This window comes from Larus michahellis, chromosome 23, assembly GCF_964199755.1.
Source record: "Larus michahellis chromosome 23, bLarMic1.1, whole genome shotgun sequence".
In the NCBI taxonomy this organism is placed as follows: Eukaryota; Metazoa; Chordata; class Aves; order Charadriiformes; family Laridae; genus Larus; species Larus michahellis.
Genome location: NC_133918.1, coordinates 4,969,941 through 4,989,517, shown reverse-complemented (window position 1 = coordinate 4,989,517; position 19,577 = coordinate 4,969,941). Strand labels below are relative to the sequence as shown.

The window sequence follows — 19,577 nt, the reverse complement described above, 5'->3', positions numbered from 1 at the left end:
GCTCCGCCCCGACCCGTGCGGTCCCGCCCCTCCCCCGCACGGCCCGCCCCTTCTCGCCGTCGGTTGGCTGCCGCCGCCGCCCGTCTGCGGCCGCGCAGCCACTCCCCGCGCACCGCACTGCCCCTGCCGCGGTGATTGGCCGCCCGTCAGGCCGGGCCCCGCCTTCCGGGGGCGCAGCGGGGGAGGGGGAGGCCTGGCGGCCGCGGGGAGACGGCGGCTGAGGCGGCGCCGAGCGCGGAGCGGAGCCGGTGAGTGCGGGCGGCCCTGGGCCCCTCCGCGGGCGCCGACACCGCCGCGGGCGCCGACACCGCCACGGGCGCCCGTCGCCGCGGCCTCGCCCCTGAGGGCCGGGGCGGCCCCACGCTGTGTCGCGGTGTGCGGGGCCGGGTGACATTGCCGCGGCCTCCCGCGGGGTCACCGCCGTTTCGCCCCCCGTCTCCCTCCCGGCGGCGGCCGGCGGGGCTCTGGCTTCTCGGGCCGGGCTTCAGCTCGGGGGAGGGGCTGGAGCCGCGCCGGGAGCCGGCCTTCGCTGCCGGGGGAGCGGAGCCGGCCTTTGCCGTGGTCACCGCCGAGCTGCGGCACCGCAGCGGAGGCCCTGCCCGCCCCCGGGGCGCGCTGCCCGGCCCCGGCCTCCCCTGCCCGTCCGGCCCCGCTTGCCCTTCGCTTGCCTTCCCTGCCCGGCCCCGGCCTGACCCACTGCCTGCCCTGCCTGCCTGGCCCCTGCTTGCCCCACTGGCCGCCTCGCCCGCCCACCTGCCAGCTCTGCCACCTTGCCAGCCTGTCCCACTGTCCCCCCGGCCGCTTCTGCCCCCCCTGCCTGTCTCCCGCCCGCCGCCTCGCCAGCCCGTCCCCCTTCTCAGGTGTGAGGCGGCTGTCGAGCGCGTCAGGCTCCTCTTCCCTGCAAAGCCTGGTGATCAAAGCTGGGCTCAGATCAGCGTGTCTCTCCAGATGTGTGCTTAGATGGGATTTTTTTTTTTTGTTTTGCTTTTTAAGTTGATGTGAACCTGAAAGCAAGGCAAGCGTGTGTTTCTCTGCTGAGGGGTAGATACCAGAGGGCGTGGAAGATGTTAAATGCAGATCTCTCGATGCCTTCTGCATCTCTCCCACTTCAGCATAAGCAAAAAGTTGTAGAGCTAAGGTGACTTTCTTGCTTTGCCTTCAGATGTGGGAATGGAAGACGCGTCTCAAATTGGGTTTAAATTGTAACATAAAAAAGACTGCTGGAAATGATCGTGCAGGGTTAATAAATGCTGTTCCACCATCTCTGCTGCGTGCAAACATGTAACTGGCTGTACCACAGGCTGTTGATGCTGCCGTTGTGTTGTTGACTTTAAACCTGCACCCCCTGAAGTCTGGAGGGGTTGAAGATGTGTTTGCGTTTGTTGATTGTGTTTTTTCTATTGGCTGGTAATTTAGCAAACTGTGTAGAGTGGGTTTGGAGTCGGCCCTCGCTTGGCTCTTTTTTTGCGTTGGGTTCTTATGCTTCCTGGTTGCATTAACTACGGAGCTTTTTCTGGAGGTTGCGTGCTCCTTGCGATGTTTTTCTGTGGTTTGATGAATTTAAAGTGTTTTGAAAACATTGTGGTTTTTAAATGGCTCTAGTTTGGGAGAAGGGGGTGTGTGTAAAGGAACAGAAGAGACGTCTGTGGGTGTTGGAAAACAGCTGAGGGAAGAGAGAGCGTGTAATCAGGGTACCAGAGGGTTGGTATAACCATACCAACAACCTGTGGGTGAATGGATTTAAAAATAATCATGTAATTGGGTGTCTAAAACACCAGGGCTGGATTCTAGGTAACTCCGAGCATCTTTACATCCTTCTAGAGCTGTGGATACCAAACCCCTATTTTACTTTCCCCTGGCAAATCAAGATTACTGTTTAGGACCAGTGAATCTTGACGAGAGCCGCTGCAGAGCGGGGACTGGGACTGCCCTTGGCGTTGGATTTCAGCAGGAACTCTCTGGCCCCAGTGATTGCTTCAGGCGGGGGAATTTTAGCTCTTGAGAGCACAGCGGTATGAGTCGGGAGCTGCAATCATTTCTTTTTGCTTGACCTGTAGCTTGTGCACTGACTTAGGCAGTCCCCGCTGCGCATTTTGGGGATATCGGCTGTGTTAAACTTTGCTTCAAGAGGTTAAATAAAACGTAAGGTGAGTGCGAAGGCAGCCTCGCGTGTGTGGTTACCTGGTGAAGCAGATGGGCTTGGTACAGGTCAGACAGGTTTGCTGTTAGAAGAAAGCTCAGGAACCAGGAATAATTTTCTTCTAGTAACTTTGCTGCTAATTGCAGGAAGATGCATCCAGGTTTGTCCCTTCCTCATGTGAAACCGATACCGATGCTTCATGCTGCAGCGCTGTTCTCTATTCTCCAGGTGATGCATAAGTATTCCTGGGAGCTGTCTTGCCAAGGGAGATTCCTTTTTGTGTTGTATGGAAAGGTGAACTGAAATGCAAACAGCTTACTCCAGGTCACGAAATACATGAGTGTTGGAGCAATTCTTTCCTCTCGAGTTGTGCTTTAAATCCGCTACGTGCAGTTAACGATGAAGGTGTGTCCGTGTCACGCGTTAGTGCTGCTGGGCCCCGCTTCCCATAAGGTAATCAAACTTAATTGTAATGTGCAGTGCTTTGGTTAAGCTGAGCTGATGCTTTGCGTTAGTTTTTGTACAACTTGGAGCGAGTACAGCAGACAGTGGGGTGGGTAACTCGCCGTCTAGCATGACTCCGTACAATGTGGAAAGCATTGCCATTAGGAAATGACACCTGCTTGGCACACGCGTGGGTCGTTCTGCTTAATGATGGAAAGTTTTAGTTCTCTGTTTTCCTTTTTTCATAGGCAATTTAAACTGCTGGCGTTTTAGAGCAGGGATTGTAATTGTCTGTTATTGTGTTGAAATAGTTTCTGGCAAAGATTGCTCACGTATTGACTGGGGGTTGCTTGTATTTCAGATAATCTGTTTGAAATTTCATCTGTGCTGGGATCTGTCACTTTGGGACCTCGTGTGTGCCCGCGGTGACCTTCAGGTGACTATATCGAGGATCCACCGATGGGAAAGCTTGTATTTGCATGGGCCTGCAGGAGCCTGCTGACTTAGGGGGTCATATATCGTATTTTATTGCCATTTCTTTATGACGTTACCCTTGAGAAATAATTTTTGAGAGAAGTATTCAAGCTGGGAGGATGCTTGGGGTTTTTTTTGTGTGTGTGGTGGGTTGGTTGCTTGTTTTCCTGCCTTCTGTTCCCGGAGGAAGGTGGTCGCTGGCTGACGGATGGAGTGGGTGCAGCAGTGGCCCCCGTCACCCAGTCCCCTTGTGCCAGTGCTCCGGCCCCCGCAGATAAAGCTGTTATCTGTCTTGCAGATAAGAACCCGTCTTCAGTTTTTGGCTGTGGAAAGCAGAGTTGAGGTGTTCCCAGCAACAGTCTCCTTTTAGCAACTGGAAAATGAAGCACTGTTTTTTTTCTTGCCAAGATTTTCTCTGTTGCGTGGCTCGCGCCTTCCTTCCACGCTCAGCTCAAAATGCGACTCTTGGGCTCCTCAATAACACAGCGGCTTTGCTAGCAGGGGTTTACATTTAACCATTTCTCGGTGTTCGGCAACTGGCTTAATTCAGGTCAGATAATCTGAAACCATGCAAAGAATTTGTATCTTTATCCTCAGTTTTATTGGCAGACTTGTGTTACATCTGGCCGAGGGAGGCAGGAGGAGCATTTGTTTTGTACTTTGGAGCTAAGAAAGCATGTAAAAAAAAATTAAATTAAACTCTTCCAGATATTGTAATTTAGTCAGTCTTTAGTCAACAATTCTTTCAAATCATGCTAACAGTTTCCGTGCAGACCTTTAAAGGAAGAAATGCAATGGACTGTTCATAGCTAATGTTTTGGGATCAGATTTGTATGCAGCTGAAAGATGAACGCGACGGAAGAGAGTTGAGTCTGCAGGGCATATCTGGTTTTGATTTTTAATGGCTTAATCAAACTGGAAGGCAAAGATGGACCTCAAGGGGCCATCTAGTTATAGTTCATCCCCCTCTTCTGAGTGTTTCAGCCCTTTTTTTTCTGTGATGCTTTTGCTCCAAGGGTGAATTTAAGGCTGCAGTAATCTCGGCTCTTACCACATCTCTTTCTCTGTCAGGCTCAATTGCTCAGTTTAACAATTGAAGGAAACCTAATTGAGCAACTTCCCTGGGTGCTGTTTAACTTCAGCCTGCCTGGGAAAATGTGTGAAAATTTCTGCCGGAACTCTCTGGGTTTTCTTTTTTTCCTAATTTAATTATAGGCTTTCATTAGTGATGTTAACAACATAATAATAAAAAAAAAAAAAAAAAAGAATTAGGAACTGGGTAGCTGTTGAGTAAGGAGGGAAGCTGGCGTGTCTGAATGGAGTTCTACAAGTGACTTTACCTGAATGAAATTGAAATTCTGCCCCGGAGGTGAACCGTGACTTCACCCCCGTTGGCGTGACAGTAATGGCTGTGAGTGTGGTGTGTGCTGTACACCGCTCCCAGTTACCACATAAAAAAGTCTTGGACGTTTCTGTACGTGCATTGTTTTATCCCCTCGTTTTCGGGAAGGATTAGAGACAAGTGGCTAGCAGGACTGAGTCTCTTCTGCCATAGGATGCAGCACGTCTTGTGGGCACGGAGTCAGAGCAGCTGCTGCTGAAGCTCTGTGGGTTTGCCATTACCTGTCTGTCAGGGCGCTCCCATGGCCAGGGCTCGCGGCTGCTTTTGTAATTACTGCTGGGGTTGTCTGAGGAAAAAGCAAACATTTCTTAGCAAAGAGCTGCCGTTGGATTCAGATAGCTGCCGGTGCCGACTGTTTGCTTTGCAGCGTATCTGCTGTTCCTGCTGGATAGATGATGTTCTTTCAGAAATCTTAGTGTTTTGTGACAGGTCTAAATTCCACCAGAGAATATCAGACAAACATGTTTTTCAGTAATGACACGTTGCAAGCCGGTCTCTGGGCTGGATGCCCAGGCTTCTCCTGTTTTCTGACTATGTAGTAATGTGAAAACTGTAATGACTAGGTCTGTTTTTGTAGTTAAGGTATTTTTCTACGGACAGGTAGTTTCGGGTCCGGCCGGGTGTTGGCAGAATGGGAGTGGTTGGGGAGTTAGTGAAGGCTGGAGAGGACGGGCCATGCGATTTCTGCCTCCATCACCGCTGATTTTTGTGCAAACCCCAGGTCTCCTCCTTTTTGAGGCTCCTGGAAGTTGGTGGTGTTGATCTGCTGTAGAAAAACCACGCGTGTAGCTGGTAAAATACACAAAGGAGGAATTTCAGGCAGGTTGTCCCATAATGATGTGAAGTCAAACTTGTAAATAAGATTTAATTTTGAAATACGGAACTGCATAATTATCTGCAAGCCTCCACTTCTAGCAGTGTGATTTTTGTACACACCCCTGACTGGAGGATTTGTGCTTGTTTTTGAGTTGTGCTGCTGGTCTCTGAAACTCGTTGGCTCTTCTGCTGAGGAACTAATTATTGTCATTTAAAATATGTTCAAATGAAGCAGCTGAAATACAGCATCACGATGGGATTCACAAGTGGCTTGGACAGCCGGAGCTGGTATTTCGCTGAACCCCCACCCGCTTTGGGCGATGAACTGGCACCTGCCTGTAAGGCGTTCTTCCTAGTGGGTTGCTTTTATCATCTGAATAACTTGATTCTGTCTCGCCTGTCCTTTTAATCAAAATCACCACCAAGAAAAGCGGAATGTCTGAGTTGTCAGAGAGTCAATTTGACAGCTTGATTGAACTTGCTCAGGTATTCATTAAGTGCCGCTAGAGAGAGCTGGGAGAATGGAAAGGGACCACTAACAATGGTCTGGTTTTTAATGCGCGGAGCGTATTCTGTGCATCCCCTGGTATGCGGGGAATGGGGCTTGTTTTGGTGCACAGATGTTTTGCGATTGCTCAAACAAGGGCAGGATACCTCGAAAGAGTCCCAGGGCTCAAACCAGAGCGCTGCAGCTTGGTCCATCGGTTTGTCTAAAATGCCAGAAACCGAGAGCCTGAGCTTCCCCCTTTCCCAGCTTGGTAAATAAGCGTTAATCTGGGACTGTCAATTACCATGGCTCAGTTACAGGCAGTGTTTTCTGATGGAGTTGAAACTGGATACCGGAGCAAGTGCTTTGTCCTTCCAATAAACTCTCATGAATTTTGTTGTAAAAGCACAGCGTATGTTACTCATTAAACTTCTTTAACTTTTGAACTCGCCTTCACCAGCAATTTTGCTTTCTGATTATATATTCTCTTCGGGGAACGGTTTGCTCTACAGCATGTAGTGCTGAGCAGTCTGGATCCAGATGTGTGACAAGGACCCGTGTAACTACAATATAAATAAGACAGAAGCGTGTTATAAAAAAAAATCAATCTAATCCGCAGCTATTTTTTTCCTTGTTTCCCGTGGCTTTGGAAACGTAAGTAATGGCTGTGTACAGGGCAATACCAAATACAAGGATTTAAAAAATATCCAGCTGCTCCATGTTGGGTTTGAGTGGATTACTTAATGAGCGAGTCAGATTGCTGTGTATGCTATATAATGTCTGGCTTCTAATGGCCCGGCAGCACTAGGAATCCAAACTGAAACTTTAAAGCAAAGCTTTTTTTTCTCCGTGGCTCCAATGTGCATCATTGGTCATAACAGCCAGAATTCGGTTAATAACTCACTGCCCTTAGAATCCGGCCCAGCTCCAAAATAAAATAAAGCAGTGTGGCTTTGCAGAGAGCAAGTGTGAATAAAAATAATATATGCTATTTTTACATTTAAACCTCTGCGAGAATGGGGCCTATATTTATATAGAGCATGTGTGCAGTTTTAATATGTAAAATTGAGCATATAGACAGGTGTTTGTAAGATCAGGGCATTGGGCACTAAAAATAAAAGAATAATATCCCCGAATAAGATCAAAGGAAATATTGTTGAGTAAATGGATATCATCGTTGTGCATGTGCATGTTCTAAAATACGTCCAGGCTTAATAACATCAGTTTAGTTTTTAAAATTCCCTTTTAGTCATCTCTTTCTCAATCGTCTTTCAAAATCATGTTTTAAAATAAAGTTGCATATTGCATTCCTAAGCTCTTTAGCATCACTTCTATTTTTGTGGGCTTATTTTTGGGAGACACGAATCTGAGATTGTGAGCTACATTTCTTTATTTGAGATAGCCGGGGATAATGTCTCTACCTGGGATTTCTTTCATGCTTTTGCTGAAAGGCGTCGGTTTGCAGTCCATTTTCCAGGTATGTGAGATAAGAAGGAAAGGACGGTAAAATTAGAAATAATCAACAGTCTGTGTTCTTCAAAATAACTTAACGAAACACTCTGTTCTGTAGTGTTATGAATCATCTTTGGTCTTGATCCGTGCGGGAGTTTTTGTTCACGTGATTTGATGTGACCGAGTTTCTGTGATAGAACTTTTCAAGTGAGAATGTTGATGGTGTTTAGGTCGTGCTTTGGACTATCAGGCGTTATCTTTCATTAAGATTTTGAGTTATTACTCTCTGAGCAACATCCTGCGATCTCCTCTTTTGGAAAACACCCTCAGGAGTTGTAAACACATTGATACGTGTCTTCCCGAAGCACTAGCGAGCGCTGTCTGGCGTTAAAGATACCCGGGTGTGTTTGTCCTGCCTCGGACGGAGCGTGGGTCACGCATAGCTTCATCATCGCAAATTGGTCACGCACCAGCACAGCCACGGCTGAGCTGTCTCTGCCTTTGCCGTAATATCTCTGCCGCAACCAAGGGGGTTTTGAAAGTGAAGCCTGGCACTAATTTATGAGAGCGATATGGGGTGGAAAAAAAAAAAATAAATAGGTCAGCAAGTATGAAAGGTGCTGACAAGCATATAATATCTAGAGATTGTTAAAAAGGGGGGAAAAAATAGTCTTAAGATGGCCTTTCAAAGTAAGCGAGCCGTTGTGCCTGAGGTTTCCCAGGCATCAGAGCGGGGCAGAGGTGAAGGAACTTGCTGGAGGACACGTGAGAAGGCCGGGGCAGAACTGGGGAGCAATTTGGGAATTCAGATTTCCTAACACCACATTGCTTGAAAGGAAGCTGACGAAATGGAAATGCGGCTATCGGAGCGGGCTTGTTGCTTAGAAAACCCATCGCTGTAGTTACACGCTCCACTTGGGAATAGATTCAGAACTCGGAGAGGCCGCTTTTCTGGGCCAACTCAAGTTTTTCAAACTTCAGCTCTTTCATTTCTGGATGTTGAAAAAGTTGCATTGTAAAAAGCAGAAATATTAGAAGTTAGATGCTAAAGCGATAGCTGCTATGTAAAGCATTATCTCTGCGCTTATACTCTGCAGCTAAGGGTAGACTGACCTTGCCCTTCACGAGGCACGTGAGAGCATGTACTGCAGCAAGAAACATCTGTGCAAACTGCACTGATTCACTGGCTACAAGCACATGTGCGCCACAACTGCGAAAAAAGGGAGTTCTAAAGTCACCGATGTGCTGCTCTCAGTCAAATCGCTAGCGTCATCAAAATAGCCTTTATGGCACGTGTGAGGCATTGGATCTATCTCTTTCCTAAAATAACCTCCAATTGCTTATGGCAGGCTTTTGGGACTTACTGCTGCGACTATTTTTTCCCATTTTCCAGGGCTGGGTTTTAAATTTCTCTACGCCTTCTCCGATATCTAGACGCTCAGCAGTCAGACTCAGTAGCAACCCAATTCCTCGCTGTAAGCAACGGAAGAGGACAGAGCAGGTTCTGATGCTTCTCTCTAGAAACTATGGATATTTTGATGTTGTAACTTGCAGCTGAGTTCCTGGTGGGCTGGGAAGAGTCAATATGATTGACGTGGTTTTTGCACAGCACCAAAGTACCCCCCCACACACGTACACTTGCACCTTTAGGGAGGAAGTGGTGCTAGGATCCTGGAAATGCTCCTCAGCTGGGAGTTTGGGATGGGGTTTTTCCTACTGAAAATGGCCCTGGAAGTAGGTCACTTTTCCTTCCTGTACAAGGTTTTTATCACCTGCACATTTCCTGCTTTTGACACTTTTTGCTGTGTTGTTTTCAATTTAGGAGCCGTAGCTCTTCTGCCCACTTGTAAGTGCAACTGGTATGGGTAATGGTGTGAGAGAAGGTCGAGTGGATTTCAAACAGCAGGATGCGGAGCCAGTTACATCAACCCATCTCCCGTCAGAGGTAAGAGCAGGAGATGGTTGGGTCTGTGCGGTGGGCTCGAGAGAGGAGCTGCGTGGCTACTCTGGAAAATAAACAGCTCCGTGGGATTTTGGTCCTGAAAGAGCTGCAGTGTATGTGCAAGCCACGCAACGTGTAGCTTTTGGTTTCTCTGAGGACAACCAAGCAGTTCCAGCCCTCTGGGAAGAGGTTGGGCATCGCTCGAGGCTGACAGGCAGGCAGGGCTGCATTCCCTCTTCAAGGTTATGTCTCATTATGTCTTTAGTGGCAGCGCTGGAAGAGAGCCATAAGTCTCGGTCTCCCTGCTCCTGCTGCTGTTACGAGACTCCTGCAAGAAACACTGGAAGAGGCGCTGAACCTTGGTCTGATTTGGACCAAAACTCAGGCTGAAGTTCACACAGCGCTGCCTTTGCATGGCTACCTTTGCGTTTAGCATCAAACAGGCAGAGATTGGAATGGAAAGTTGAACCACGTATTGTGGAAATAAAAATTAACTTCTTAACTGTGAAACATTTTGAAAAAAGAAAAATGTTAACTCCTCTTCTCCATGAAAACACAAAGCATATCAAAAGTTAACATGCTTAAGCCTTGTCTTGCCTTGTCTTTCAGTCCGTAGCCTTCATGGTGTTAGATTTCAAGTCATTTACTTGCTTTCTGCCCATGTGTTACGAAAAGATTGCTGCTTTATAAATACGAGCTGTGGCAGGAATGTCAATAACAAAAACTCTTCCATTCCATTTATCATAGTAAGAAACCTGTCTTATTTTACTCTTAAGATCTTGGGAACAATGTGGAAATAGGGCTTGTGGGTTACACGCGAGGGCAAGAGAGAAATTTCCCTTCTGTACGTGGTGACATCATGGGGACGTAGTGGCTTAGCTGTAGAAATATGGATAGGGAGAAAACGGTACATGTAAGAGGTAGAAGATCTTGGCAGACAAGTCTAATGTTTATTCTTCATGATCTGACCAGGAATTTATTGTGCTTGAAATTTTGAATTTTGACCCAAGTCCTTGAGAGGGGGTAAATTCTGTAGCAAAGGTAAAATGTTACAGCTTTTGCGTAGGGTTGACTGTGTCACACTGAGCAATGCTTTGTTCCAGGATAAGCAGGAGAAAAAGAAAGTACTCAACTCCCTGATGTCTGGTGCATTGGCTGGTGCTGTTGCTAAAACCGCAGTAGCTCCACTGGATAGGACAAAAATCATGTTTCAAGGTGAGTCCTGTTGGCTTTTGCAAAATGCTCTTCCTTTATTGTTAGCAGAATCCGAACCAGCGTCTCTGATCTGCTCAGCCAGCCCCTTCTCCAGCTTTGCTCTCCTTCAGCCCGCAGAGACCTGGCAGGACGCAGACAGAACTGTGACGTTACCACAGTGAATCGAGTCTAAAAAAACCTATTGTTTGATTCTCGTTAGGATTATTGCAGGTCTCAGTCAGCTGTGCATCTGGCCCGTACTGTTGGATCCAAGTCTGATGGTAGTCAGCAAGAGTTTTGCTGTTTCAGGGTAGCGTGGATGCACGTATTGCTGGCTGGGGACAATGCCTGTGGCTCACGGATGTTGGCTGGCCACACGTTCTGTGACATAAAGGAGAGTTTTGGAGCGTGGAGTAAATAGACCTTGTAAAGGCAGCGTTTGAGGGGATGATTGGTAACACTCTGGCTTTCTGTGTCTGTTCGGTTTGGAGGAGTAAGGTAGGGAGGGGAAAGGAGCAATATGAGGAGACGATGTGCCACTGGAGGGAGGTAATTGAGCTGTTTGAGTTTCTTGCAAAAGGCTGGATGCAAGGCTGTCCCTGCTCAAATGTATGCAGTCTTTTCTACTAAGAGTTGCGTTGTGCTGCAGCTGAATTGTTTTGGTTCGAGTCGAAGTTGATGCTGAAAAGTCCTGCAAGAGGCATTGAAGCTGGCGCACCCAGCTTTGTGTCGCAAAGCCCTTCCTGGAACCCGGGAAGCGTGTAACTGGAAATGAAATTCAGCGAATTGGAATAGAAAATTCTCACGCGGTTTGTGGGGTTTGGGATTCAGCCCCACCATGGCTCTGTGTGGTTCCCCTGTTCCAGTGCGGGAGCTGTGAGCCACACTCATCGTCCCAGAGGGAAGAGCCGCAGACAGTTAATGCAGTGGACAGTTGGTGAGGCCAAGAATTTTAAATCTGGTTGACGTCCCAGATTAAATGAATTGGGTAGGTTTAATCTAATCCCTGGATGAGATTTAATTTTGAATTGACTTTCATTTGACATGATTTTCATTCTCAGCATAGAGAGGCCTGGAATAGCAGGGCTATGGAGCGGGGAGGTGAAGCTGCAGGGAGCTAAAGCCGGGGCTGGCCGCGGGCTGGGGTCGCATCTACGGCCAGATGCTCGTGTAGCACTGCGTACGTGCCGTGCTTTCTCCCTAAACAAACCCCGTAGTTGATCTGAGGTTGGGAATGTCAGGATCAGAGGTGAGATGGAAACGGCAGAACTGGGGTGAGTCAACAGCTGTCTGTATAAATCACCTTTCATCTGTACAAGCCTACGTTTATAAAAAGACCTGTTTGGTTTGGCCCATTAAAGGATATGATTAGAGCTTGGCTGTTCTGACCAATTTCTTCGTATCTAATGGGTTTCTTGGTCTCTTGCTCTCCTAAAGGCTTTCACTCTGGGGCCTCTTCCCTGTCTGTGAGGAGGGAAAACATCTTTGGGTTATATGAGCTAGGAAGTTTGTCCCTTGAACTAGAGACTGGAGAATTTTCCCGTGGGAGAGGGATAGGAGCTCTTTTCCATTCCAGCTGCGATTGGTTATTGAGGTGTTTTTCTTTATTAAAAAAAAAAAAAAAAAGGAAAAAAAAAGAAAAAAAGAAAGTGTTGAATTGCATAAAGGAGCAACGTGGTGAAAATGTATTTGCATGTGATTGTTTGATACACTCGAGAGGTTACAAGTCTCAAAGGAGTTTGAAAGAAACTGCAATAGACACTTAATTGGAACCATGTTTCATTAGCGTTGCTGTTCGGGCTTTAGCCTGGGTTGCCTTCCTGCTGTAGGAATGTTACAAAACAGAGCTGCTGTATGCCAAATAAATCTGGCTTCCAAATGCCTGGTGTATTACATAGTTAAAGAGATGCTGTCAGTTTGAATGGATGCAAGGAAAGAAACCCGAGTGTTCATTTGAGTTTTGCTAGGATGAAACCATTCTTGCGTGGAGCCTCGCTGAACAGACCCCTTCTCTGCTGCGTTCTGGCATTAGGCTGGAACCTGTGCATGGAAATGCTCCACTAAAATAAGTAGTCGGTGCAGTTTTGCTTTTTTTTTTTTTTTTTAATTTATTTTGTATTTATTTTTAGTGCTTTAAAGTAAGAAGTGTGACAGAAACTGAGGGTTTTCATAACAGTATGTCCTGATTTGAGGCCCAAACCACGACACAGTAGATGCAGAAATGAACTTATGTGCTAAAGAGAGTTTGGGAGCACTTACCTGTGGAAAGTCTTTGTTTATTAGGAAGAATCTCTATTTTCTCTTGCATTAATTCTTTTGCTTCTATTTTTATCCCTTAGATAAAATGCCTGTATGGTTTATTTGATCTGTCTAAATGTACTGCAAGGCCTAATGCTCGTTTTTTCTTTTTAGTGTCTTCAAAAAGATTTTCTGCCAAGGTGAGGTGATGTGTCTGTCTCCCGTTGACCTGAAGTGTTTGATTAATGGTAGTAATAGCCCTAACAGCACCTTTGATTTGTATTTGTTTAACTTTCTTGCTTGGGTTTTGTTAGCATCACCCGTAGTGAAAGAGCATAGAGGGAAAGACTGGAACCAGTATCGTTTATAATACTCCTTAGGACAGTGCTCTTTCACACTCATGTTTTCGTCCAGTGCCTGGCACAGCGGGGCCTCGTTCCTCATTCATGTTGCAGGTTCTACCTACGAGATGACAATAAATGTGTCATCGCTCAGGGATTTGTTTTATTAGACCTTCTCTAGTGGTGTTCTTTCCCCCAACCGCAATTGGAGTTGTTTCAGAGCCTATAGGAAATTTGGATTTGGGAGCTGGTCGCTGCCATGGCTTGCTGAACGTTCTGTTGCACGTGCTTTATGGCTGATCCATGTGTGCTGTGCTAATATGTGTGATCCAAATGTTTCTGTCTTACGCTAAGAAGATGAATTTGGTTTGAGAAACGGCTTGTGCAAACAGCAATCCAGCTCTGTGCCTTTCCCTTGGAGGGAAAATGAAGATGTCTTGAGTGTAAAACTCAGTCTTCCTGACTCTGGTTCTTTTTCACTCTGATGTATCTGATTCAGTCTCCCCAGAGAAGAGGTTTTAGTTGTCTTATTCTGGAGTCAGGGCTGCCAGCGTAAACAGCTGCTATCAGCGTGCTGGGGTTGGGGTGGGAAGGAGGGTTTGGTGAGGTTAAGCTGTAGGGTCACCTTTTCCCCCTCTATTGTTTGGAGTCCCTCTTATCATGATCTCCCTGTCTGACCTTTGATCCGTTGCCTGCAGGAAGCCTACAGGCTGATTTATCGCACCTACCTCAATGAAGGCTTCTGGAGTCTCTGGCGGGGGAACTCAGCCACTATGGTCCGTGTCATCCCTTACGCTGCCATTCAGTTCTGCGCGCACGAGGAGTACAAGCAGCTCCTGGGGAGTTACTACGGCTTCCAGGGAAAGTAAGATGCGGCGTGGCTTTCATCCTTGCAGAGGAGGCTGGAGCAGTTTGTGGGACCGTAGGGTGTAGGGAAGGGAGCACGTTTCTCTGCTTTGTGCAGGCCTGCTGAGGCGAAAGCTCGTGGCACAGAGTTGTGCCGGCCCCTCTCATGAAGGCTTTGCAGAACAGGGTGTGTGAGGGGTCTAAGCAAAGGGCTGGGCATCTAGTCTTGCACAGGGGAGATCTTTGTGAGAAGACCTTGTCTTCTAGAGGCGTGAGCAAGAAGTGGCCTAGACGTTGAGTTAGCGCTTCCCTGTGCTGAGAGTGGGCAGGCAAAACAAAGAGCTTTTCTTTGCAGGAGAAGCAACGAGATCCAGCCTTGTGCTGTTATTTGAGCCGTGCCTGTGGCCTGAGCCTCTTGCTCTTGGGCATGTAGTGTCTGAGACACCCCAAGTCAGGCTTGCTGTCCTCAACAGAGATTTTCTCTAAGCCTCTGTCTTGAATGGCTGTGGCAAACCACGGCTGCTTCAACCCCCCCACACCCAGCTCTTCCGTACACAGGCAGGGAAGGGAATTCAGTAGCAGGTAGAGTAGAGCCATGCTCAAAAGCCAGGTAGTATTTCCATCTCCAGGTGATCTGTTTGGTCTCTTCTCTCACCTTACTTTAGAGCGCTGACACCCTTTCCTCGATTCATTGCTGGCTCTCTGGCAGGCACAACGGCTGCCATGTTAACCTACCCCTTGGATATGGTCCGTGCTCGAATGGCTGTCACGCCGAAGGAGATGTAAGTGCCTAACGAAAGCAAGTACAAGCACCACGCACAAACGCAGAACTTTCTTTTAAGGTCAGATGACTTTATTCCCATTTTCTGGGTCACTTCTTGCTCGGAGCCTTTGGTGTAATAAACCTCTTACTGCTGAGGTCTGAGCACTGATTAAATGACCAGAGCCCTCATTAGTCCGGGGGCTGGAAGGAGATCGATACCGAAAGACCTCACCAGTAAAACCTGTGTGTTGGTTCTTTGGGAGGCCAGCTGGCACAATGCCTCCGGAGGAGATCTAACAGACAGGATGGCATGTCATGGTAGGGCTGTAGGAGAGCCGGTCACTGGCTTCTCCGTTTGCAGACAGGCTTCTGAAATCCCTTGTGAGCTGTTTGATGAGCTCAGAGAGGAATTAATTAATTGTTGATCCTTCAGAAAGTCCTGTTGCAAATATTACTGGTATGCGCAGTCACTAACCAGCGCAGATTTGGTTTTCCTGTGTCCACGTGCTAGGTACAGCAATATTGTTCACGTCTTCATCCGAATATCCCGAGAGGAAGGATTAAAGACTTTGTATAGAGGATTTACACCAACCATCCTTGGAGTGATTCCGTATGCTGGGCTTAGCTTCTTCACCTATGAGACGCTGAAGAAACTACATGCAGGTAAAGGCAACTTGGTTTGCTTTCAAATGAAATGGTGTAGGCTTTTGGCCAACCTGAGATGTTTGAGTTGAGTGCTGCAAGTCCTTTGCCTGGCCTTGAGGCCAATTGCGCGGTTGTGTGCTCGTGGAGGATGCCTTGTGCCTCCCTCTCTCCAGTTCCAGACTACGAAGAAGGCCAGCAGGAGGAAAGCAGCATCTCTGTCTTGCAGAGGAACAAGAAGGTGCAAGTCCTGGGTGCAGAAGGACTTGGTTACACACCGAGTCAGCCAACAACCAAGTTGGGAACAAAATCTCGGGAGCTCTGGCACTCAGTACTCTCTGGCTCTCAGCCCACTTGACCTTAAGCATGTGTTTATTACAAGGAGCTTTCTCCACTCTGCTTACTTTCTCTTTCCCAGATCACAGTGGGAAATCGCAGCCGTCCCCTCCGGAGCGGCTTTTGTTTGGTGCCTGTGCGGGCTTGATTGGCCAGTCAGCTTCTTACCCCCTGGATGTGGTTCGCCGACGAATGCAGACGGCGGGGGTTATGGGACACACGTACAGTTCCATCCTTCTCACCATGCAGGAGATTATAAGAGAAGAGGGACTAATCCGTGGCTTGTACAAAGGACTCAGCATGAATTGGGTCAAAGGTCCAATTGCAGTGGGAATAAGCTTCACAACCTTTGACCTGACGCAGATCCTTCTCCGTAAATTACAGCACAGCACTAATGTTGAAAGGTAGTAGCTTAATCCCCACAGCCCTTGCTGGGGAAAAGTACAACACGTGTAGAAAGAGCAATGCTAGCGTTCCCTCACTTTGTACATGCTCTCCTGCAGCTGAGAACTTACCTTTCTTGTTTGTTTGTTTGTTTCTGTTGTTGGTGGATTGTTTGGTTTTTTTTCTTTTTAACGAGCCTCTGAGTTATTTGGAGACCTCAACCTGAAACTAACCCTCTCCTAAACAAAATTCTCCTTACAGTTCCGCAGAACTGAGTCCTCTGAAGTAGCTGCCTCAGCCTTCTGTTTTACTCGTTGGTACCAGGAGTGGAGCCTCTCAAAAAAACACGTGCTGCTGCTGGCTCCTCACCTGGGCTCTGTGGGCAGATGAGGTGGTGGATGAGGAAAGACGGGGCTCGGTGCTGTTGGAACGAACCCCTGAATCTGGAGAGTGACTGCGGCTCCCGGTCGGCAGTTCTTACTTACTGACCACGTGTCAGCTGGAGGCAGTCGGCCAAGTGCAATATTCCAGTTAGTCTGTAGGGAATTCCAGATTCCTCTGACCTGTAAGCATTGGTCTCCCTGAAACGGGACGCAGCAGGATTTAACAGGTCCAGGTCACTTCTTTTGGTCTGGAAGTTGAATGTCAGCTCCGGCTGGAAAAGCTGCCCTTTCTCAAATCTTCTTCTCATTTCTGGGTTGAGTTGCATAAAATATTCCTTGTTTGCTCTGTCCCCTCTGAGATTACCAAAGACTGGAGACAGCAGGGGAGGAGAGTTTTGAGCGGTTTTGTAAATCAAATTCTCATGTTTGTTGTCAATGTTGTTGAGTAGAGGCTGTGCCTGGATTCCCAGACTGGATGGAGTGGAACTGCAGTAGTGCTTTCGGGCTACCCAAACCCTTCCCTTCTTGTCACGGCCTTAAAGGCAGCATTTTTGGAGGGGTTTGGCAGACTGTAGTGTTGATGCACTAGAAGAGGAAATGTTACATACTTAGAATTTAAGCAGTTTTATCCTTCAGTATTATTGTTGCCGCTTTTGTGCACGATGCAAGAACAAACATCTCCAAGATGCCCGTGTGATTTAGCTGTCCCGAAAGGCTGCTCGCGTCTGGGGAAGGCAGCCTGGGCTCGAGCTGCTGGTCCTGCTTCTGAACAACCTTCTTGTCTTCTGGTGCCTGCTGTGTACGTTTTGTCACCTCCGTTCCTGAGTCCACATCTAAGCCCGCTTGCTTTTATTCCTAGAATTCTTCTGGACCAACTGGGTCCTTGGGAGAATGGGTTCCACAGCCAGTATTAACCCTTCAGAAATTACATATAGTGCCAATTGTTTCCAGTTGCAATTTGAAAATGAACGGCAAAGTCCCTTTCAGAGTTTCTATTTCAAATCCGTCTTCAGGGAAATGGAGATTGGGGGGTGGTTTTGTTTTATGTTCCATTCCTGTATTAAATGTGCAGTGCAAGGGAGGTCACAGCAAAATTGAGACTTCTCTGAGAATCAGATTACATAAACCAAGATTAAAAATCCCTTTCCAGCTGATGTAGTCTGTAATGTATAAAAGAAAAATAAGGCATAGTTGAAAAGCTGTCCTTCTCTGGTGTATTTTAACCGCTGTAGTTTGAGCCTTGTGTCAGGGCTTTATTAATGGGAATGGAGTTAATTGCACAATTGGTAGAAATAGCTTTCTCCTTTCTTTTGTCTTTGCACTTGTTCTTTGGAGCACTATTTTGCTTCTAATGCCAAATATTTCCCTAGGAATCGAGCACCTACGCTTCCATTTTTGTGGACGTGGCGGAGAGCCAGCGTACCGAAGTATTAGTGTGCACGTAGTTCCCAGAACACGTGGGATCGATCATCCTTTAATGGTTGTGGATGGGTGGGGTATTAACCTCAGTAATTTCTGCCTCCAAGCCCACAAATCATGATTTCTGTTGTGAAACTTGACTGCAGTCACTGAGTTACCTTGCAATTAAAGATGTGGTGTTGTTTTAAGAGTCTTTAGAGGTGATAGCCATGAATTCTGTATATTTTTTGCTCCCATTGCTAACGGAAGGTGATCAGCTGTTCGCTTTGTTCGGGTGAAACTTTGTTTAGTCCTTTGCAAGAGCTCTGATTCCTTTTCTCCAATGGAGAAGCCGATTATTTCTGCTCTTGCCTTTATCCTGTCTGGCCCAGTGAGGAAATACTAAGGCAGTTGCATCCTACCGCAAAAGTGAGGTACGGACCGGCAGCTGGATGTGTTGGGAGATGACTCTGTGTGTGTGTGTGTGTGTCTGTGTGTGTAATCCATGCCACGTTCCCTCTCTGCTTGGAGGCTGCCGGTTGAAAGCGCGGTCCTTTCTGCATAGCCCATGGGTGCTACGTGAAGACGAGAGGAAGCTGAACCGTGGCATCCAAGTTAGAGCGGACTCCTTTGCTCCGCACTACGGTAGGTGATCTCGGAGGCGAGCGCAGCAGACCTTGTCTTACGAGATGCTGAGCATCACTGAACCCCTATGGCAACAGAGGTGGCTTGATTCCTCCTGGGTCCTGGCCGAGAAAGGATTTACACTGGATGACTGGCCTCTTGTTTGGGACTGAATGGGAGGGCAGGGTACCTTCTGCCGTGTCAGGAGTGTAGTTAGTGTATTGAAAGAAGGGGAAGCCTGTGGAGGAGGCAGCTTCTGGCTGGCTGACCCTGGCGTCGCCCACCTTGCAGCCGAAACGCGGTGCGGCCGGCTCACGTAGAGCCTGGCGACTCTGAGCTGAGAAACAAGCCCTGAAAGCGCAGCCAGGCCTGGAAGCCGTGGGCTCAGAGAAGCTGTTCCTTAGTTAGCAGCTGCCCCTGATCTGAATTCAGCGGAGTTTTAGCCAAACACGTTTCTTCCAAGTTTTGCAGGCTGAGCGTTTGTTCAGAGACAGACCTTTGAATTCAGTCTGTAATGGTTTTGGTGCTTTTGTTTCTTGGGCAAAAGTGTTCAGAGTAACTGTGTGTTATTGCTTTGGGTTGGTTTAAATAGCTTTTTTCTTTTTTTTTTTTTTTTTTTTTTTCCCCCTTCTCTGATTTGAATGTAGAAAAGGAGAAACAGAGTGTTCTCTTCCCTTCTCTTAATCCTTGCATGAATTGAGATGTGTTCCAGGTCTCTGTTGCCTGGAATGAGTGCCCGAGGAGCGTTGGGCATGCTGGTTTGGAAAGGGAGGGTGCCCGTGTGCTGGCCAAGGAGGTCCATTGCCTTTAGCTCCGAGAAGGGAGACGAGTCTAATGGGAATATTCTCTGGTCCTTCTTTTCTTGAGAACCTCTTTACTACCCCGAATTCCCCAATCTTTCATTTTATTCTTCTCTAATTCCTTGGTTTTATTTTCAAGTCGTATTTCTCACTGTTCCTTAATGCATTACCGCCAAACATTCGAACGTTAATTTGTGCTTTTCTTTTTTTACTTTTGCCTTGTCTACTCCCCCTCCCTCCCTGCTTCTGCACCTGTAGTCCTGCACTAGCACTTCGAGAAAATCAGGTCCAACGAAATGCATCCAAAAATGATAAAATTGCGGCTTTTGACAAGCGATGCCCAAACAGCCCAAATAGGCTTCCCACTCGCGGGCAGGGACACTTGGCGGGGGGGAGGGCAAGAAGTTAAAGGCACTGGGTGATGGGGCAGAAGGGGTTTTTTTAAAAGGTTCTTGAACCATGTGTCTAGCC

The 19,577-nt window shown here is 47.6% G+C and overlaps 1 protein-coding gene across 4 annotated transcripts; it reads left to right on the top strand.

The window, feature by feature from the left end:
* The first annotated feature begins 110 nt into the window (after positions 1-110).
* SLC25A42 (solute carrier family 25 member 42) lies at positions 111-17,896 on the top strand. 4 transcript variants are annotated; one of them, XM_074565622.1, is made up of 10 exons: positions 2,555-2,593; positions 2,946-3,020; positions 9,038-9,160; positions 10,261-10,372; positions 12,764-12,789; positions 13,629-13,795; positions 14,442-14,558; positions 15,051-15,202; positions 15,600-15,921; positions 17,655-17,896. In XM_074565622.1, exons 3-10 carry the CDS (start codon positions 9,077-9,079, stop codon positions 17,716-17,718), a joined length of 1,044 nt encoding a protein of 347 aa, XP_074421723.1. In that variant the 5' UTR covers positions 2,555-2,593; positions 2,946-3,020; positions 9,038-9,076; the 3' UTR covers positions 17,719-17,896. The 4 variants fall into 4 exon arrangements, with proteins under 4 accessions (XP_074421721.1, XP_074421725.1, XP_074421724.1 ...); XM_074565620.1 differs by lacking the exons at positions 2,555-2,593; positions 2,946-3,020 and adding an exon at positions 111-248; XM_074565624.1 differs by lacking the exons at positions 2,555-2,593; positions 2,946-3,020; positions 14,442-14,558 and adding an exon at positions 111-248.
* Positions 17,897-19,577: the final 1,681 nt, after the last annotated feature.